The following is a 19,733-nucleotide window of genomic DNA, read 5'->3' as shown; positions in this document are numbered from 1 at the left end:
TTTATGACCAATCTGAGTATGCATGCCCCTTGTCCCCCATTCGTTTAGTGTGTGGAGAGACTTGTTTATGGGTATTTTGCAAAATAATTTTGCAAAATACCCATAAACAAATTTTTGCATAATTATTGAAATGGAATCAGTTGACACTACTCAAATACTGATCCAGATTGACAAGGGAACAATATTCCCCAAATATTTACCATCATAATCATATTTAATCATATTCTATATTTCTATGACCAACCTGAGTATGTATGCCCTATTTTTATCAGGATAGTTACTACTGAAAACTTGAATAGTTGAAGGTGTTTACTTCCATTGATGAAGGGCAGTTTGCCATTTCGTTTCAATAAAAAACAACTTGACACAAGAAATATTAATTTTTATAAATAAGCAATACCTGCTGCATGGAACCCCAGTGATCGAGTAGATTACCCATGAATTTTGTCGTGGCTATTATTGAAACCTGAATAAGGACAATTTGTGTATCACTTGCAATAAAAAAAAAAATCATTTTACTTTATATTCTGTTTAAATATTTATATCACAACCATTTCAACTTGGATTTCCATCACTTAACTTTGAATTCCTCTAGTCTTAGGATTGTATGCTCTTTAGTAATTCATATAATTAGTTTCCAATCATCTCATTAAATGTTGAAAACTGAATCCCCATTTCCACAAAAAAACTATACCATCCCTTTAATGCTGATTTTTCATTGTGTATTTTGCCATTTTCCCCTCCCCCTTTCAGAAAATTGTTCAGTCAAATACATGTATTGTTTAAAGTGTCTATAACTCAAAAAGTAGCTACAATGTTGGGATGCTTTCTTCAGGATGATTGACCATTTGTGTACTGAGAGACCTTCCCAGCTAGCTACATGCATTCACATGCATTATGTATGAGGATGTCCCATACGTAACGCATTTGTCCCATACGTAACATTATTTCAATGCCTAATAAAAAATATTCCTTTTACTGTTTTTTCTTTTTTCTATGGTATTTAATTTCTCTAAACAATAAATTAGAACTTTCCAAAAGGGCATTAATATAACCTTAGCAATTTCAGAAAAAACCTAAAAAAATGACCTCAATTTGTTACGTATGGGACATGTCATGATAGGACACGAGCTAATTTGCATAATCATTTGCATAATCCCTAAATTTTCATACCAAGTTAAACTATTTGAAGAACTTCCTATGTCCACATATTAATCAAATATCATTTGCTTTCCTTTGAATTAATATGAATTTTTATAAATGTCCCATACGTAACGCTGTGTTTCACATTTATGCAAATGAAGCCCTTGAAATTTGCATAAATTTACGTAATATAATTTTTTCCTCCATGGAAATCAAAACTTCAACTCATAAGCTTCAAAATGATACCAAACATGTCAATATTGAGCAAAGATGAAATTTTGCCTTCTGAGGGGACCTTATCTTGGACTTGCCCCTATACAAAACATGTACATGGTTTTGGATGATTTAAAGGACAAGTTCACCTTCATAAACATAAGGATTGAGAAAATGCAACAATATTAGTAGAACACATCAGTGAAAGTTTGAGGAAAATCAGACAATCCGTTCAAAAGTTATGAATTTTTAAAATTTTTGTGTTGGAACTGCTGGATGAGGAGACTACTACAGCTTGTGAGTCATATGCGTACAACAGTATAAAGAAAATATAAAAGAAAATTCAACATATTTTCACTTTTTTCGCATAATAAAAGAACAATTGACTTTCCTCTTTCTAAAGGCAGGGGGAATAATATTACCCATAACATTTATCGGTAACGAGTCAGGGGAATGTGTACTTTTTTCAAAAGATGGAATTTTGTGAAATTTTCTTTATATTTTCCTTATATTGTTGTACGCATGTGACATCTAAGTTATTCATACACTGCAGTAGTCTTCTCATCCAGCGGGTACTGCACAAAAACTTCAAAAATTCATAACTTTTGAACGGATTGTCTGATTTTCCTCAAACTTTCAATGATGTGTTCTACTAATATTGTTACATTCTCTCAATCCTTATGTTTATGAAGGTGAACTTGTCCTTTAATGTTAAGCGCATGTATGCATATTTTAGGATGCTTTGCAAGTATGAAATGCCCTGGTGCTGCTCAGTTTATCCCCTGTAGGCAAAGTCCCATGAGTTACTTAAGCTTGAGGAGGCTTGTGAGTATGCTCGGACGGGTACGTGAAATTGGACTTAATGATGCGGCAGTTATCCTCAGCTACAGAGATCCATGCATTTGTGTAATGGTGCATCACACAATGTAGATTTTAGTAAATGAACACATTGAAAGTGTGCAGGTTGGCTGTACCCTGCATTGCAGAATTACCTGCATGGCTGTTACACCCAAATGTTCTAGAAGATGGACTACTGGTGGCTTTAAAAAAAAAATGAAATGCCACAGAAGTGGATAGAATAGGCATGACACACGAAGATGAGAATTACTCTCAAACCAGAAATTTTTGCGTGCATGAAACATTTGGGAATTTTGTTAGGAGCCAAGATTTTCGAAAGGAAAATGTACAGCTGTACACGAAATGTGTATCTATACACAATGCATTAAATCTCAGTTGTCATTCAAGAAAGTTTCACAACGCTAAACAGGCCATGATTGGCTCCAATTCGCAAAAGTTTCATGCTGTGAATTTTTCTTGTTTTACAGTACTTACATTGTAGTGAATCCAGTAATGAACCTTGTATGAGATTGATGAATATAGACGTAGTAATTTAAGCAACATCATTTGAATTGGCTTCTCATATTACACATGTAGGTGTTACTTCATCGAGATACATACAGTTGTATGCATTCGTACGGACTGAGGTTACATAATACGGTTTCCGAATACAAACTGTGTCAAAACTTGCAGAGTGACAAATGGACGGTATATTTCTCATACAAAGGCAAATGGCTTAATACATTGTACACTGTATTTATAATATATTAATTGCCAGTTTTATTGGTAGGCAAATTCTGCTGCCCAGAAGTCATGGTGTGATGCTGTAAAACATGATATATTCGCGGCATGAATTTTTCGCGAATTGAAGCCGACGGCCTTTTTTGCGGCATGAAATTTTCGCGAACTGCCACTGGCATTCAATGCATATAGTGTAGACAAGAACGTTCGCGTGCATTTTAATTTCGCGAATCTTGGCGCTCGCGAAATTCGCGAAATTAAAATGCACGCGAAAATTCCTCGTTTTACAGTACTGTGCTGCGAAGGGAAGGAAGGCTGTTGAAATACATTATAGGCTGAGCTACAGGGGATTGACATCTGCCTGTAGAGATGATATTTCCATCCGCCCTTGACGTGCGATTCCAAGCTCTTTTGTCTGCTGCCGAGTGCTTTCTATTGACACAGTCCAGTTGCTCTCGAGTGCAGAGAACATGCTCTGAATCTGAATCGGTGCACGGTCATGTAGTCTAAGTTCAAGACAAGCGTTTGATATTTTCCTTCCATTTCTCTTCTGTTCTTCAGATGAACAACCTCAACAAGGTTCAGAGTGCATGACTTTTTATAGATGGATTCACCCAACCCCGAAATTATCAGTTCTTGAAAATCATTGTTTGCGATGCGATGCAAAAACCATTTGCATTGTATTATGTGTGGATATGGAAAAGTCATCAACTCTAATATGATATTTAGCATTGCGATGCAAAAATCAGTCAAGCATTGTGAAGCAAAAATCAGTCCAGCTTTATTTTAAGTTGAATTTGTGAATGTCGCGAGAAGACATGATTGATCTTTTTAATCCCACGATGCAACTCATCACACTACTAAAGCTTTGAACACTTGGGTGCATGCCCAGGGTCATACTCTGGTCATTTGTTTGAAAGGCATGCACAATCTGGAGATTCAAGCACTGCATTTGAAGCGAGGTGATAAATGTATTTTTTTTTTCAGTGTGTGAATGGTTGCAATTGCAATAATTTTTGTATAAAAAAATGCAGATCTTGATAACTTCTAGTGTGTGAAATAGAGCCAGTGATTCCGTCCGTATTAATGAATTATAATCTTGCCAAGGGTGCAGATGTGGAATACACTTTGTGTATAGTGGGACAACAAGGAAGTGGGATTTGACTAAATTAGTTATCTCGTATGAAGATGGTGTTTGGCCAAGGGGAACGAAAACATACTTTGGCTGTTCTCCCTGTTTTGAAAATGGAAAAGAAATTTGATTAACTAGTTGAAGACAGTCTGATTTTCCTATAACACCCACTTCCTATTCACCCCAGTCTGAGAACACTCAGGACTACGTAGTCTTCAGTGGGTAAACCCATTGAGAATGGGCTGATTTTTCTCCAACATGCGTTTCCCATAGACACTTGCCTGAGTAGGGCCTATACTCCAGACTCGTCCTCAACGGGTTTGATAGAACAAGTTCACTAATTCTCTCTGTAGGATGTCAGCCTGACCGAAAGCATACATCGTATATTGACTGACACCATACACCATGTAAATATCATGTCTGTCTGAGTATAGCCTATAGGGAACCTACATTGTTGTAGGGTGTAGTGGCTATGTAACTCTGAATGTTTAAATGCATGTAAACGTGACAAGATGCACACTGATGTATTTTATATGTCACTATTACATGTATTCATTTTGAGTAGTATGGGTAATCCCCTTTTTTGTGCATACCATGGTGAAGTACAGTGTAGGAGTGTACTTTAAATACTCAAGGAAGATAAGATAAACACAGTCTGATTGTTCTGCTTTGTTTAGCTGCACTGTTCTACAGTATGTAAGTGGGATGTCTGCCTTCAAAGCAAAGTGTACAACCCCCATTCTTTATTACATGTATATATTATACAGCATATAACATCATGCTTTATTATCAAGTGGAAATGTGGTAGTTTTGATCATTCTGACGAAATACTCTTGCCAAGAAGTTCTGTAATAACACATGTACATTTAAGATTTTAAATTCATGCTCCGTCTTTCGTTTCAGGGAGAACTCCAAACAACCGTGATTTCTGCTCATTTGGAGTGCTTTGTTTACATGTACAGTGTACAGCTGTACTTCCTCAAACTAGCAGGAGTTGCTTGAACTCGCTGCTTGAGTGATGGAGTTTTGTTACTGACTGCTGCAAGGGAGAATGGCCACATACTGAATCGCGACAAAATTTTGTCCCAAAATATGTCCAATAATAGTATCTTTATACTGGTTTATAATTATTACACTGATATATTTACACTGTACGATTGTATGCTTCTGATAAACATGATAGGCCTCCCCAGCTGCAGTATTAGTGTATTTAAAGTTTTTGTCGTGTTGGGGTAGGTATGGGAGGGGAGGGAAGGGGTGAGGGGGTAGGAAGGGCTGTGGTGGTTATTTATGTACCCTCTAGAAGTGATGAAATGTAATTGAACAGAGTGAAAATGTGATATTGTGATTGTAATGTGCATCATCAAGAGCATTGATTGGGGGTACTAACGAACATCTGTGTGACATTCACTGCTGTACACCAGCATCAATGTGTAAATCTCTGCTTTGTGAGGGGCAGAGGGGTGCTCTATGAATGATGCCCATTGGCTCTCTGCATTAAAATGGCAACAATGCCGTCTGATATTGCAATTACGAACGTGAAAAATGGCTGGCAGATGGGAAAGAGATAGCGCCAATGTCTCAGATGTCTTCTTACCCTGCCCAGCTTTTATGGACGGGTTCCTTAGTGTTTCAGACAATGGTGCCCAGCTTGGGCTGTATTTTGTTTGTGAAACTTGTGTGAATGTGAAAATGGCTCTTACATACATTGTACTTGGTGTACATCACTTGGGACTCGAACTGATTTTGAAGCAACGCTCAGTCAACGGTATGAATAGCCCTTTTCCTTCTCAAGTTCTGACAAAAATGATGCAGATTTCAAGAAGTCATACATGTAATACAGTAGTTCTGCATTATACATACTGTAGATACATACAATTGTACCAGGTACCCACAGTACCGATATAGCAGACTTCAGTATCATCTAATGACAATAGATGATAACCTACCAAGGACCCGTTTCATAAAACTTGTTATCAGTGACAACTGCCACATTTCTATGACAAATTTGCTCTCAACCGATCAGATGCAAGGATTTCAGTAGCTTGTCACATCTATGACAACTTGTCACTGATGACAAGTTTAATGAAACATGCCCCAGTAGTCATTATATTATACATTGCCATCAGCAACCTGTCAGGACACATTCATGGTTGTGTGCTCTATCTCTTTATTATCTCTTTATTATATCGTAAAGAAATATTCATTGTATTCATTGTTAGAGTCTGCCCAGTTATTCAGTGTGACTACATGTAGGGCTTCAGTGATTAAAATTATGTTACTGACATTTCCTTCCTGGAGCAAAGTTCAGTACATTGAATGAAGAATGTTAAAAATGTTCATTGTAAAGCAAACATCAGTGAATAATGTTCATACAATTCATTGACAAATATTGACTCAAAAAGATATTGAAACATGTATCTATTGCAGGATACACTCTGTTACAACGAATGTGATTTTACTTGTAAGACAGAATCATACCATTCATACTGTAGTGTAGAGGTTTTTTTTTTTTTTTTTTTTTTAGCCCTTGATCAAAAACTCTCTCTTTTGAAATACATATTCACCATTGAAGATTTTTTGAGTAGCATTTGACATTTGAGGGAAAATATTGATTTTTTCCCCACCATATAGATAGCATTATGCATTTAAATCATGCAAAATGTCGGTCAATTGGACCTACAATTCATGCAGCGTAAGGCCGATGTGGCACACCAATAGCCCTTGGTCGCTGTTGGATCATAAGATGTCGGTCTTCTTTGTTCAATTCTACACGTACATCACGGGTGCCAAGCATTATGATATCATGTGTTCACACATAGGCCTACATGTACCTGATGTTGTTTTTGGGTTGGATTGGGTTGTTTGTTTGTTTTTTTTTTTGCCTTTTGTTTCTTGCAGGTACAAATGTCATAAGCACCAAAGCCTTTAATACTGCACATTAGTGTTCCGAGAGTTGAGAGTCATTAGCATTGTGGCATTACAATGTAGCTTTTAGTGGCATTGACATAAATGGAATTCAGAATTGATATGATTTTCAACACATCTAAAATGGTCAGTGTAGGCCTACTGCTATTATGAAAGAATTTATACTCTGATAATGATAATGATAGTAATTTGATAATGATAATATTAATAATAAAGGTTATATCCACAGAAGTGCTCAAAGCAATTTTAAAAGAAGTACAAAATGGAAATTACAAACAGGGAACAACAAACTAACAACATAAAACAAAACAAACTACTTTTATGCAATATACATTTTTAAAAGAGATGATAATTTTTGTTTGACTTTAGATACATCAGGGATTTCAATGGGTTGTTGATCAGGTGGATGCTTTCACTGGAATGGTTATCCACTTTACTACACATACAAGAAGACACCGTCAGTTAGATTTGGATGACACCGTTCTCAGGGCTGTGGGCACAGGTCTTCTTTCTGTTTTTCTGTTTTTTCTGTTTTTCTTTTTTTTTTTGAGATGAAGCATGAATCAGCGGGTTCGGAAACCACACGAGAAGGGTTGAGAGGGAGAGGGAGAGGAGCTGTGTAGAGATTACTCACTAGACCACAGCAGCTTTAGCCCAGCCATGAGAGGAAGCAATGGCTCTCAACATGAGGAAATGAAAGGGGGAGGGGGGTGGAAGGGGGCTGTGATGCGCCCCCACAGGGGGGCAACGTCCCTCAGCGTACACATTGTCACTTCTCTTGCATCATAATACCCATTCTCCCCCTCTCCTTTGTATGAAACACACAGTCTCCCCAAAAACATGCACATGATAATTTACATGCACACACACACAACACACAATGTGTATAAAAATAAAAAAAACAATTGTGATGAAAGTAGTCCATGGACTGATTATGATTGATATGATTTGCATGGAAGAAATTATCAGAATAGAACAAAATAATTAATGACAAACAAACTCTAGGCCAGTCATGATTTACATGGGCACACAGAAGAAAACCAAAAACATTCATGATGTTCCTTTCCTAAAAATTCCTTAAAGGGTAAAGCTCATTGTGGATCTTGGGGAATCCATGAGATGAACAAAAAAGAAATAGAGTGAGATTTTTTCATGAAAAATTATGAAATCTAGACTTTCTTCGAAAAGATATAATGTCTTGCAATTGTGATTATTGGCATTTACTGTACATATCCAGGATTTTTTTCCGCAAGAGAATGCGTAGGTGGTGGATGGTGTGGAAGCTTTATACTGTGGCTTGTGTGGGTTTGGAATGTCAGGTCAAATGCTCTAAGAAGTCGTTTCCTTATCCCTGGATTGAATTAGTGTGAGAGAAATGCATGACAGTTGAATATTTTGAATTCTCTGGAGATATCGTATACCATGTATAATGTATGGTACCATGTGTCATGTCAGATTTAACCCTCTACCATCTAAAACCAGCTCTCTTGGTCCTTTGGATGCTTGTGGACATATGAAGTATCTAGATTCACTTTGAGCCTTAAAGGACAAGTTCACCCTCATAAACATAAGGATTGAGAGAATGTAGCAATATTAGGAGAACACGTCATTGAAAGTTTGAGGAAAATCGGACAACCCGTTCAAAAGTTATGAATTTTTGAAGTTTTTGTGCAGTAACCGCTGGATGAGAAGACTACTGCAGTGTATGAATAACTTAGATGTCACATGCGTACAACAATATAAGGAAAATATAAAGAGAATTTCACAAAATTCCATCTTTTGAAAAAAGTACATATTCCCTTGACTCGTTACCGACATATGTTAGGGGTAATATTATTCCCCCTGCATTTAGAAAGAGACAAGTCAAGTGCTCTTTTATTATGCGAAAAAAGTGAAAATATGTTGAATTTTCTTTACATTTTCTTTATCCTGTTGTACGCATATGACTCACAAGCTGTAGTAGTCTCCTCATCCAGCGGTTCCAACACAAAAATTTTAAAAATTCATAACTTTTGCATCGATTGTCCAATTTTCCTCAAACTTTCATTGATGTGTTCTACTAATATTGTTGCATTTTCTCAATCCTTATGTTTATGAAGGTGAACTTGTCCTTTAAGTTTCGATGATCATACAGTAGTAGATCTTTACTGAAACAGGATGAGTTAATAGCCTATTCCATTTTAAAAGCAATTCTTGTAGGAAGGTCTGCCCGTCCCCCATCTGATTAAATGACATGCGATAATTTTGACAATCTCTTACCTCAGTGTTGATACGCGTCATCTTTGTTTGCTGGTTATTTTGCAATTTAAAAAAAAAAAGTAGACTTTGAAATGTAACCCAGCTGGCAACACTTTCTTTTTCCCATTCTGAGGTTTACCCTGTACATCAATCTATTGTAATGTATCAAGCCAAATTTCCTGCCTGCCTCATATCTATGGTAGCAATGCTCCTTACATATATGCTTTTGCTACATGAGAAAGTCATTTTTATCCTTTACTCTTTCTCCATGGCTCTCTGTATTCACACAATGAATTCTGCTCGGTCCTCGCATCATACTCAAATATGGTGCATCGCAATCCACTTTATTTCATACCGACAGTCGCTGCGTCTGACCTATAAAAATATTTTACATAATGAACGTTATTTCAGTGGAGCGCTTGAAGTCATTGCATGCCTTGTGTTAGTTGTAAAGGCACAATTTCCATTCTTTCCATGCTGAAGTCTTGGCCTTCTTTCAAGGCTTTGTGGGTGCTTATTTTTTCCTCTATAAATGAAAAAAAAAATCTCAATATTATAAAACTATTTGACATAATAATTTAGTGGAGCGCTCGGAGTCATTGCATGACTAGTTAAAGCACAATTTCCATTCTTCTTTGTTGTTGTGTTGTTTTGTTTTTAAAAGAGGCACATCATTCACATGAATATTTGTGCCTTCATCTGCATGATATCGATACAAGATCAGTTTCTCAGAAAATAAATAAATGAAATTTCTTAAATTTTATATTTATGTGCGGGGAGCGGTCTGCTGTCATAGTACGGTTAGGGCAGATTGATAAAGTCCTAGTGCATGAAGATGACAAAATTTGGTCAGCCCGGTTCGTACATTGAGCAGGCTTCTCATTGATGTCTGAGTCGATGTCTTCCAATGCCGATGTCTTAGCTGTCTTTCAAGGCTTTATGGATGCTTTTTTTTTTCATACCGATAAAAATAGCACATAAACTTGTGTGGTGTTCAGTCCTTCATAATTATACAGTGTAATATTTGTATAAACCATCCTGTTTGTTTTCTCTCTCTCACTTTTTCACTGTCTGTCTATCTGTTTGTCTGTCTGTCTGTTTGTCTCTAACTGTTCTTTTTTTTTCTCTCTCTGTCTCTCTTGTTCTATTGTTCTGCTGCAGGTGTTTCCCAGGCAGCAAAGGACTACTTTAATGCCATTGTTGCTGTCGGTGAGCTTGCCAGTGAGACGAAGGATTCCAGACAACTAGGTGAGGATTGCAGAGACTTCACAGCTTGTCAACTCTTCTTTCTAGTAACTCTAATCTATAACTTTTATGTGCGTAGGCACTTAAGCTTTTAAAATCATCCCAAGCTTTTTCTTCAACATTCAGTAGGCCTAATCCATCAAACTCGACCCAGTTTTAGATACAAGCAATTAGCCTACTCCAGGTATAGGTAGTAGAAATTTCATTAGTATTCATAGCTGATGACGTCCAGTTCACGGAGGTCATGTTCATTCAGCCCATGGATTTTGCAAATTTTAGTTTGCATTAATGTATGCGATAGATTGTGTACACCATGACCGACAGACATCCAGTGATGAATACATGCCGGTACACGCAAGTGAAAGGTACATGTACGTCTAATTCATGCTCGTTTAATCCCTGGACCAAGTTGAAACCAATGATACCAGTGTCTGACAGGCAGTATTGAGATTTTGATCTGATAGGAGGTAGCGATTGATCCCTTTCCATGCAGTAGGTGACCCAAACACTGACACTTCTTGTTCCTTTTACGTTACAGACATGCAGATTTAGGAAAACCTAATGTGTTGTTGTGTCAAATAATGTTGATGAATAATACGAAATATCTGTGCATGTTTGTCAGTGTGTATTTCTGTATATGCCATACGTACAGTATATATATGTAATCATTATTTATGAGTGCTTTAAAAGCAGGTTGCATTATCGTGCCAGGCTCACATATTATCAAAATGTCCTCGCAGTGGGAAGGGATTAGTTTCAGTTACACATCAGTTTACAACATCCATAAATCCTCATTAATCTCCTTCAGTGACTTCAACGCAGGGCATGAACTCGTCGGGCTGCCCAATATTTGATATTGTCGTTGGATCCAATAACCAAATAGATTTGACCTGTCAGCATTCAGTCTATAATGGTCGACACTTCCTTCTCTGATATCGCGATTACAATCCATGTGACGGATGGACGGGAGCTGGGCAAATAATGGCTAGTCAAGTAGTGACATCTAGAGATACAGCAAGAGACAAATAGATGGCTACACAAAACAAAGATAAAAAGACGCAATTGATTCTACCTCACATTGACCTATCTCCTACTTAAGTATTTTATTACTTTTGGTTCGAGTCCTGCGTGTTCAGGATCCAGGATTCGTGGGAGCGTCACTAGGCAGTGGCGTCGATTATTCACACAGTGTCCTCTGTAACTGGTGTCGAGTCCAGCAGCATTTGATTGCAGCAGGCTCGCAACTACAATGTAGGATTTTTGTTGTGGGGAAATTCAAAATCAGAAAAGGTGGACTCTATTAAAAAATAAAAAATGAAGAATGCCCCTTCCTGACCGAACCCACTTTCTGGGAGGGGTATATTTTCAAACATGCTTGTGTGTAAAATCAAAGTTTTTGTTTTTGTTTTTTATGCCTCTTATGCATTGCAGCCATTGTAAAGAATTATTAAAATCTCTGATCTTCTTTGTGCCTTTAGTGAATTGTTCCAACCTACAGTATTATCTATAGGCATTTATACCCATTTCAGCATCATCCTAGGATTTATGTTGCTGAAGATGTCAACCACCTTTTTCGAGTCGATCACTTCCTGGTAATGAATATGAAGGTGTGCAAGAGACCTTCATCAAGTTTATGGTTGCAAAAGTATGTTTAGTATTTGGGGGAACACGCAAGCTAAGAGAGGGTGTGGGAGGAGGATGCGAGAGGGGGATAAGGAGAGGGGAAGTTTGTTAGAATCCCCTGAAACCCCCTAGTTACTGACCTGTTGCCATTGATGGTGACCAGATTCTTTCAAGAGTCTTTGTGGTACAATGTGTAGGTGATACCTGAGATATGAACTGACATACAATATAGGTGCCATTTGTGCTTTTTAACTATTTGCAAGGCTTTAAACCTTGTGCTAGCATATTTTGTTTTTGCCAGGTCCTATTTTGCCTGTGAAACTTTCAGTCATTTAGTAACACCTCTCCCATTATGCACTCTTGATGTACATGTAGTTGCTCTGTCTGACAACATGGATATTAGCCATTTATCCTATTAAAGTGTCATATTACATGTAGGCCTAATACCCAATTATCACAGGCTCTTCTTCCAAGAACAATTAAAGACTGGTTTAAAACTTGTTCTTGAACATCCAAACCTTCACTGACACACTTGAAAACACTCTCTAAATTGATTAATATTCACAGTAAATAGCTCCACCCTATGCCTTTGTGGAGTTCTTCGCTATAAAACTTGCCATGCACAATTGGGCATGTACCCTTCTCCTTCAAATACAGTCAAACCTGCCATAGCAGCCACCTGCCATTAAACCACTAAAAAATCCCCCCCCCCCCTCCATAAAAAGAAAAGCCATGTTAAGGACCCTGTCTACAGCAGTCACCTGCTTGTTACAGTGCTGCTACTTTTTTCATCAACACGTACCTCAGATCTCAGATGGCTAGCTGCTAGAGACAGGTTTTGCTATATCTGCAGTCTTTATTCTCTTCTTTAGGGTAGAACACATTATCAATGTTACAAAAGAGGAAAAGGTATGATACTTGAAACATACACTGAGAAAGTGACTTCTTAAAACTCGACTATTAGAACATAGATTAGACTGACATCAGGGCAACTTCTCAAAACTTGCCTACCATGCAGTCACACCCACATGTTGAAGCTTCCTTATTAATAGTGAAGGCTTTGAGTCTGGAGACCTGGGCCATAGCTTTACCACCATCAGTGGCCTTACTACCATCAGTGGCCTCATTTGATGACTTTTCAAGTTGGGATCATTCACATTATACCACCCACATGTGCTCGGTGATTGAAAGCTAGTTTTGCGAGAGAGGTAATGGTTCTATAATTCTTCCCAAAACTCCAGACAGTATAAGATTTTATGTTATACGTCCTTGATTGTTATAGATCATAGGGAAAAAACAAACAAACAGACTCAGAATAGAGACTAAAGTTGCAGATTCATACAATTGGACCATTCTATAAGTTGGCCTCGATATTAGAAAGTAAAATCAGACAAAATGATCGGAAGAGTTTTCAGCAGTCAGACATTTTTTTTTCCCTAAAAGCATGATGCGGATGTTGGTGTAAACAAAGTATCTAATGCCATTAGAAATATACTATGCTTTTTTTGTTCCACTTGATATATCGCTATTTCATGAAAGTATATTAAAATATATCAGTCCTTAAAGGGACTGTACAGTACTGGTTGAGGTGGGTTTCACGTTTTGAACATTCCTAAGTGAGATAATGAGAAACCTCTTATGAAATATGAAAGAGCATGTAATTTTAACTCTTTATGTGCCACGTCCGCACGTCCGACTCAGCCAACGGCGTGCCAACTTCGCATATTCTGCTGAAATGCCCAAACCCGCCCAAACCAATCGATAAATCGCCAAATGCCGCAGTACAGTAAAAGCGTTTCTAGCGCTTCCGTTCCTCTCACATATAGCTTGCATTTTATGTTGTGATTGACTAACGGGTGGTATTCCCATACAGGATTTGCGTGTAAATTCTAAGTTTCTGTTACTGTTTTGCATGCAAAGCCATGCTCTTACGTAGTTTTGCTCCAAGTCAATTGAAAGAAAATCAATCATGGATTTGCCATACAATTAACACCAAAGCAAAGCTTGGCATTTTCTCTATAACTTTTCTCAGTATAATGTCCACCTTAACAGAAATATATAAAAGTGACATAGATTTGAAAAACAGAATCTTTTCTCTAAGCATGAAACGTTGGTGGCTCAGAATAATGTGGCACACAGGGGGTTTCCATCATGGCACATAAAGAGTTATTAAGAAGGATTCAACATTTATTTGATAAAAATTGGTTTTCAAATGGCTGAGATATCCAAAAAAGCGATAATAATAAAAGGCGACAGGCCATGCCTTTTATTAGGATCTCTTTGTTTCACCTTGTTTTTGGATATCTCAGCCATTTCAAAACCGATTTTCATCAAATAAACTTTTGACACCCCTTAGAATTGTATGCTCTTTGACATCTCATAGAATGGTTTCTGAATATCTCGCAAAACGTTAAAAGCTAAATCCTCACCTCGACCAGAACTGTACACACCCTTTTATGTTTCGATTTGAGATACCATTTCTATCAAAACTTCTTCCCTTTTAGTACTGTGATATACGTATCACTGTGGTCATCAAAGCAACAAACTAAGAAGAGCAAGAGTACAATTGTAGCTGTAATAGAGAGGGAAAGGTTGATTTTTCTTGTCTGTAGTTTCTATTTGTGCCCAACCCCCCATACCCGTGACCAAGGTGACTGACCCATGCCCATCTTCTAGTGATAGGGGATGACAACAAGAATGTAACTTGTTCTAAGTCAGCAATAGAAAGGATACTGCATATCACATGTTATAGCGAAAAAGTGATGGCTCCTTCAGCTCATGTATAAAGGTAATTTTTCGTAAATAAGAAGAGTGCCATTAGGGTCTCGACTTATACATTGTATGTTGTTCAAGTTCTGCCCATTCTCTTTCCTAATGTGCACCAGATATTAAAAGGAAAACAGCATTTATGATCTTTTTTTAGTCGAGTTTCTCTCATGAAAGACATGACAGAGATCATTCCTTGTCGTCTTCTTTCTGAACAACCCTGAATCAAAGGGAGTGAACCTATTAGACGATGTCGCCTCTAGAGGTCTAACTATGAAAGGAAGCATGTATTGTCACTCGCTAGCACTTTTCCCTGCCTGTGGCAGTGTGGCCTGCCCCCCTACAAACTATTGTAGGAGCACATCGTGGTGAGGGGGGAAGAGGTACGTACTGATGCTTTCAGCTTAAGTTTTCTCTCCAAACAGAATTCGATCCAGTTTTCATTGTTCGGGTGCTGTCGCTCTCTTGCCGTGCCCACAGGGACCTTGGGTAATAATGAGTAACGTTGGCAAACTTGTCCCGATGAATGGTGTAGTCTGGAGTCCAAACGTAGCGGCGTCAAGATTTGAGTTTCTCAGTAGAGTCATCATTGGCAATAAGTTGGCGATTTTGCACCGGTCATCAGGACAGGAAGATACTCTGTGAATAGACCTTCGAATCTCACCTATACATATTAGATATATTTAACTGATTTTTATATTATGCTTTTGTATAAAAATTTGTTCAAATTGGAGAGGAGCACTTTAAGACTTTGGGTGCCCCGGCAGGAAACCAGCTGCTACCTGTTGTGCATGTTTCACCCCTCGTCAAGTTTAAGCAGATGCACTTTGTAGCCTTGACTGGAAAGGGCTCACTAAGGGTGTTAACTAAAAGTAACCTGAGGTTATAAATGCTTCAAGTACATTTGTAGGAGAGGCTCAACCTAGAGCATAAATGAACCAAAAGTTCTTCATTTTGTGGCATGAAGTTGGTATCTACATTAGAAATGCAAAATAATGGAAATGTGGATACTCGAGTAGCTTAAAGGGACTGTACAGTACTAGTTGCGGAGGGGATTCTGGTTAATAACATTTTTTGGTGAAATAATGAGAAATCTCTTGTGAAATATGAAAGAACATGTAATTTCAAGAAGGATTCAACATTTATTTGATGAAAATTGGCTTTGAAATGGCCGAGATATCCAAAAAAGCGATCCTAATAAGATTGACATCCATGACTTTTATTAGGATCTCTTCTTTTTTCCTTGTTTTTAAATATCTCAGTCATTTCAAAACCTATTTTCATCAAATAAATTTTTGATTCCCCTAAGAATTGTATGCTCTTTAACATTTCATAGAGTGGTTTGTAAAGTTCTCGCAAAACGTTACAAGCTGAATTTTCACCTCAACCAGTACTGCACAGTCCCTTTAAACATTACAGTGGTGCTGTGTTTTAAAATGCAAGGAGATTCTAGGCTTGTCATCATGAAACCAAGATTTGTATGCTCTTGAAGTTCAAATTTGCCATAGTTAAAGTGACGCTGCATGCCAGCCTATATCATGCCGAAATAGGAATAGGAGATGCATGATATAAAAAAACAAAACAAATAAGCAAACAAAATAAAACTAGAATGGGCCAAACACTACATGATTGAAAGCTTTAAAGACTGTTCACAATGTGTTTAATGACCTTCTGTGTAGAGCTACAGCTGTACAAGTTACCCTTATGTCCTTGGTTCCCCCTTGATTTTGGTAAGAATCTTAAGAGCTTTTGTGGTTACTTTCGGTCTGACTCGATTTATTGGACTGTCATGCTCCTTGTAAGTTGAAGTGAGCAAAGGTTTTTTTTTTTTTTTTTGTCTGGGAAAAGACTAGCACTAACCTGACTTTGTGCAGGCACAGGTTTCTGTAGCAAAATTGTGTTCTCCTTGTTACAGTGTGAGTCACATGGTTCGGTGAGAACTGGTCAGGTTTCCTCAGCCCCGAAGAAGGAGGAAAAATATCGTTTCCTGTTTTGTTAGCAACCTCTCCTGTCCCACTAATGAGACGCTGGGATAAACAGGTTGAAAGCAAAGTGGGCAGTTCGGCACACGAACCGATTTTCAGTACTTACTGCATACAGTCAACCCTGCCTTAGCGGCCACCTGTGTATAGCGGCCACTGAATACCCCCCCCCCCCCCCCCCCGAGAGAAAAACCCCGTTAAAGACACTGTGTATAGCCACCACCTGTCTAACATGGCCAGCGGCCACAAATTTTGTTTCCCGCGGTAGATTTTAACCTGTCTATAGCGGCCAGAGAGCAGATAATTCAGCGTGTTTTCTGCTTTGTAGCCGTACCAGTCATTCACAGGGAATGTTCAGTGATCACCATCGCTGCATTCGTCATCACTCATTCAGTCATAATAATGCAGTTGACTTAGTGTATCAAAGCTTTCTTCACGACTGTACACATGCTACTGTGCAACAATTTCATGAACAGCGACATTGTTCAATGCATGAAACACACATGTGCATACGTACACACATACATGGGCATGTAAGTACGTATAAATGTATACAATGATGATACATACATGTAGGCAATGCACACAAAGTTGGATAACCTGTCTATAGCGGCCACCTGTCTATAGCGGCCACTTTTTTCGTCTCCCTTGGGTGGCCGCTATAGACAGGTTTGACTGTACTTCCATTTTAGAAAATGTCTGTATGCTATACGGAAGTAAACCGTACACAGTAGGTGCATTCACACTTGAATCTATACCGTGAAATTAAATACTATGGTATTTTGTGAGTAAGAGCAATAGCAAGTGAAATATTATTGCATCTATTACGGTGGTATTTCAACAATGACAATGGTACCAACAGATCACATACAAAATGTACAGTGTACCAAGATAATTCAAGTGTGAATGCGCCTCCTACACATCTACGTGCACATGTACTTCCTTGCATCTGCATTGATATGTGTTGCAGAGTGCTTGCATGTCTTGCCCAAGCAAACTTTAGGGGTGCGGTTTGATACCCCACATGCTGGAAACACTTTTAGGTCTCAGAAAGCAAAATAAACAGACACCGGAAATGCAAAGCTGTTCCACTCTATGTTCAATTGGGTTGAATAAACAAAATATTAAACTCAAAGCAGAGAAAATGATAATGGCAAATTTTCTCTCTTTTTTAGCTCACCTGAGCCAAAGGCTCAAGTGAGCTATTGCGATCGCTCTTCGTCCGTCGTCCGTCGTGCGTCGTGCGTCGTCCGTCATGCGTCGTCCGTCGTCCGTCGTGTGTAAACTTTTACATTTTCATCTTCTTCTTGAGAACCCCTTGACCGATTTTCACCAAACTTGGCAGGTAGCATCCCTAGGGGGATAGGATCTCAATCTGTTCAAGTGGGCACCATACCCCACCTGGGGGGCCCCCAGAGGGGCCCAAACCCCCCAAAATTAAGGAATCTTAAAAAATCTTCTTCTCTAGATCAGAAATGATAGAGCTAAGTTAATACTATGAATTAGTACATTGATGACTGTAGTTTCAAGTTTGTTCATGATGGAATCAGGGGTGCCCCCCTTGGGACCCAGGGGAGGAGGGTGGGAAGGGGTCCTAATGGGACCCAAATTGTACATTTTCATCTTTTTCTTGAAAATGCCATTATGAATTTTCACCAAAGTTGGCAGGTAGCATCCTTAGGGGGAAAGAATCTCATTCCCATCAAATGGGCACCATGCCCCACCTGGGGGGCCCCAGGGGGCCTAAATTTGGACCAAAATTGTAAATTTTCATCTTTTTCTTGAAAACCCTATCACTAATTTTCACCAAACTTGGCAGGTAGCATCCCTAGGGGGATAGAATCTCAGTTCCATCAAATGGGCACCATGCCCCACCTGGGGGGCCCCAGGGGTCCCCCCCCCCATAAGGAATCTTTACAGATTTTCCCTAGAACCAGAAGTGATTGAGCTAAGTTAATACAATGAGTCAGTATATTGATGACTGTTGTTTCAAGTTTGTTCATAGGAGAATCAGGGGTGCCCTCCCCCCCCCCCCTCCCCCCTTGGGACCCAAGGAAGCGGGATGGGGTGGGGGGGGGGGTCCAAATGCGGGCCTAAATTTTCATCTTCTTGCTGAAAACAACATAATGGATTTTTACCAAACTTGTCAAGTAGCATTCCCATAGGGATAAGATCTCAAAGTGTTTGAATGGGCTCCATGCTTTCCTTGGGGGCCCCAGGGGGTCCAAACCTCCTAAATTAATGAATATTTGATAATATTTTTCTCTAGTTCAAATCAAAAGTGATAGGGCTTTAAGTCTTTTTTCCCAAGCTGCATAATCCAACATTCTATAAAGTACAGTGTACTTGGCAGGATTTTTGTCACCAGTGTGATGGAATATATGTAAATGGACACCATGCCCCCATTCTCAAAGCTACCCCCACCATAAGTTTCCAATGTTCTCAGGTAAGAGTCTGCAAGAATGCATGGAAGGTGAACTTGCGATACTCAGGTGAGCGCGAGACCCCCGGGTCTCTTGTTTTGATAAAGAATTCTCTAAATTAAAAGAATTTATTCATGTGTTGATTTATTTTCCATTATATTGATCCTTTAAATTTCATTCATTTGCTGTAACCCGTTGAAGACGGTTTGATTTTGCCCCAACACGCAGTTCCCATACATGTAGACACCTGCCTGAGTATAATATGATAAGACTCATCCTCAACGGGTTGAATAATCATTAATTTTGTCATTTATATATCTTTGCAGTTGTTATTGTACTGTCTATCAATACGCACAACTGATTTTTCATCCCTACATTCTTATATGATCACTTGATGTGCAGGGTGCCCTTCGAGAGAAAACCAATAAAAATCAAGGGGAAATATACTAAAGCCATGTTTTG

At 38.5% G+C, this 19,733-nt stretch overlaps 1 protein-coding gene across 1 annotated transcript in view; it reads left to right on the top strand.

Moving 5' to 3' along the window:
- The window catches only part of LOC139727725 (BAR/IMD domain-containing adapter protein 2-like), a 97,928-nt gene that overhangs the window by 12,564 nt on the left and 65,631 nt on the right, over positions 1-19,733 (top strand). Inside the window, exon 3 of the mRNA XM_071638703.1 lies at positions 10,394-10,480. Coding sequence (XP_071494804.1) covers positions 10,394-10,480 — 87 coding nt within the window. The remainder of the gene's footprint in view (positions 1-10,393; positions 10,481-19,733) is intronic.

The sequence above is a fragment of the Diadema antillarum genome, unplaced genomic scaffold (genome assembly GCF_040938485.1).
Source record: "Diadema antillarum isolate AM-2024a unplaced genomic scaffold, OU_Dant_1.0 seq00000146_RagTag, whole genome shotgun sequence".
Taxonomy (NCBI): Eukaryota; Metazoa; Echinodermata; class Echinoidea; order Diadematoida; family Diadematidae; genus Diadema; species Diadema antillarum.
This window is presented reverse-complemented; position numbering and strand designations above follow the sequence as displayed.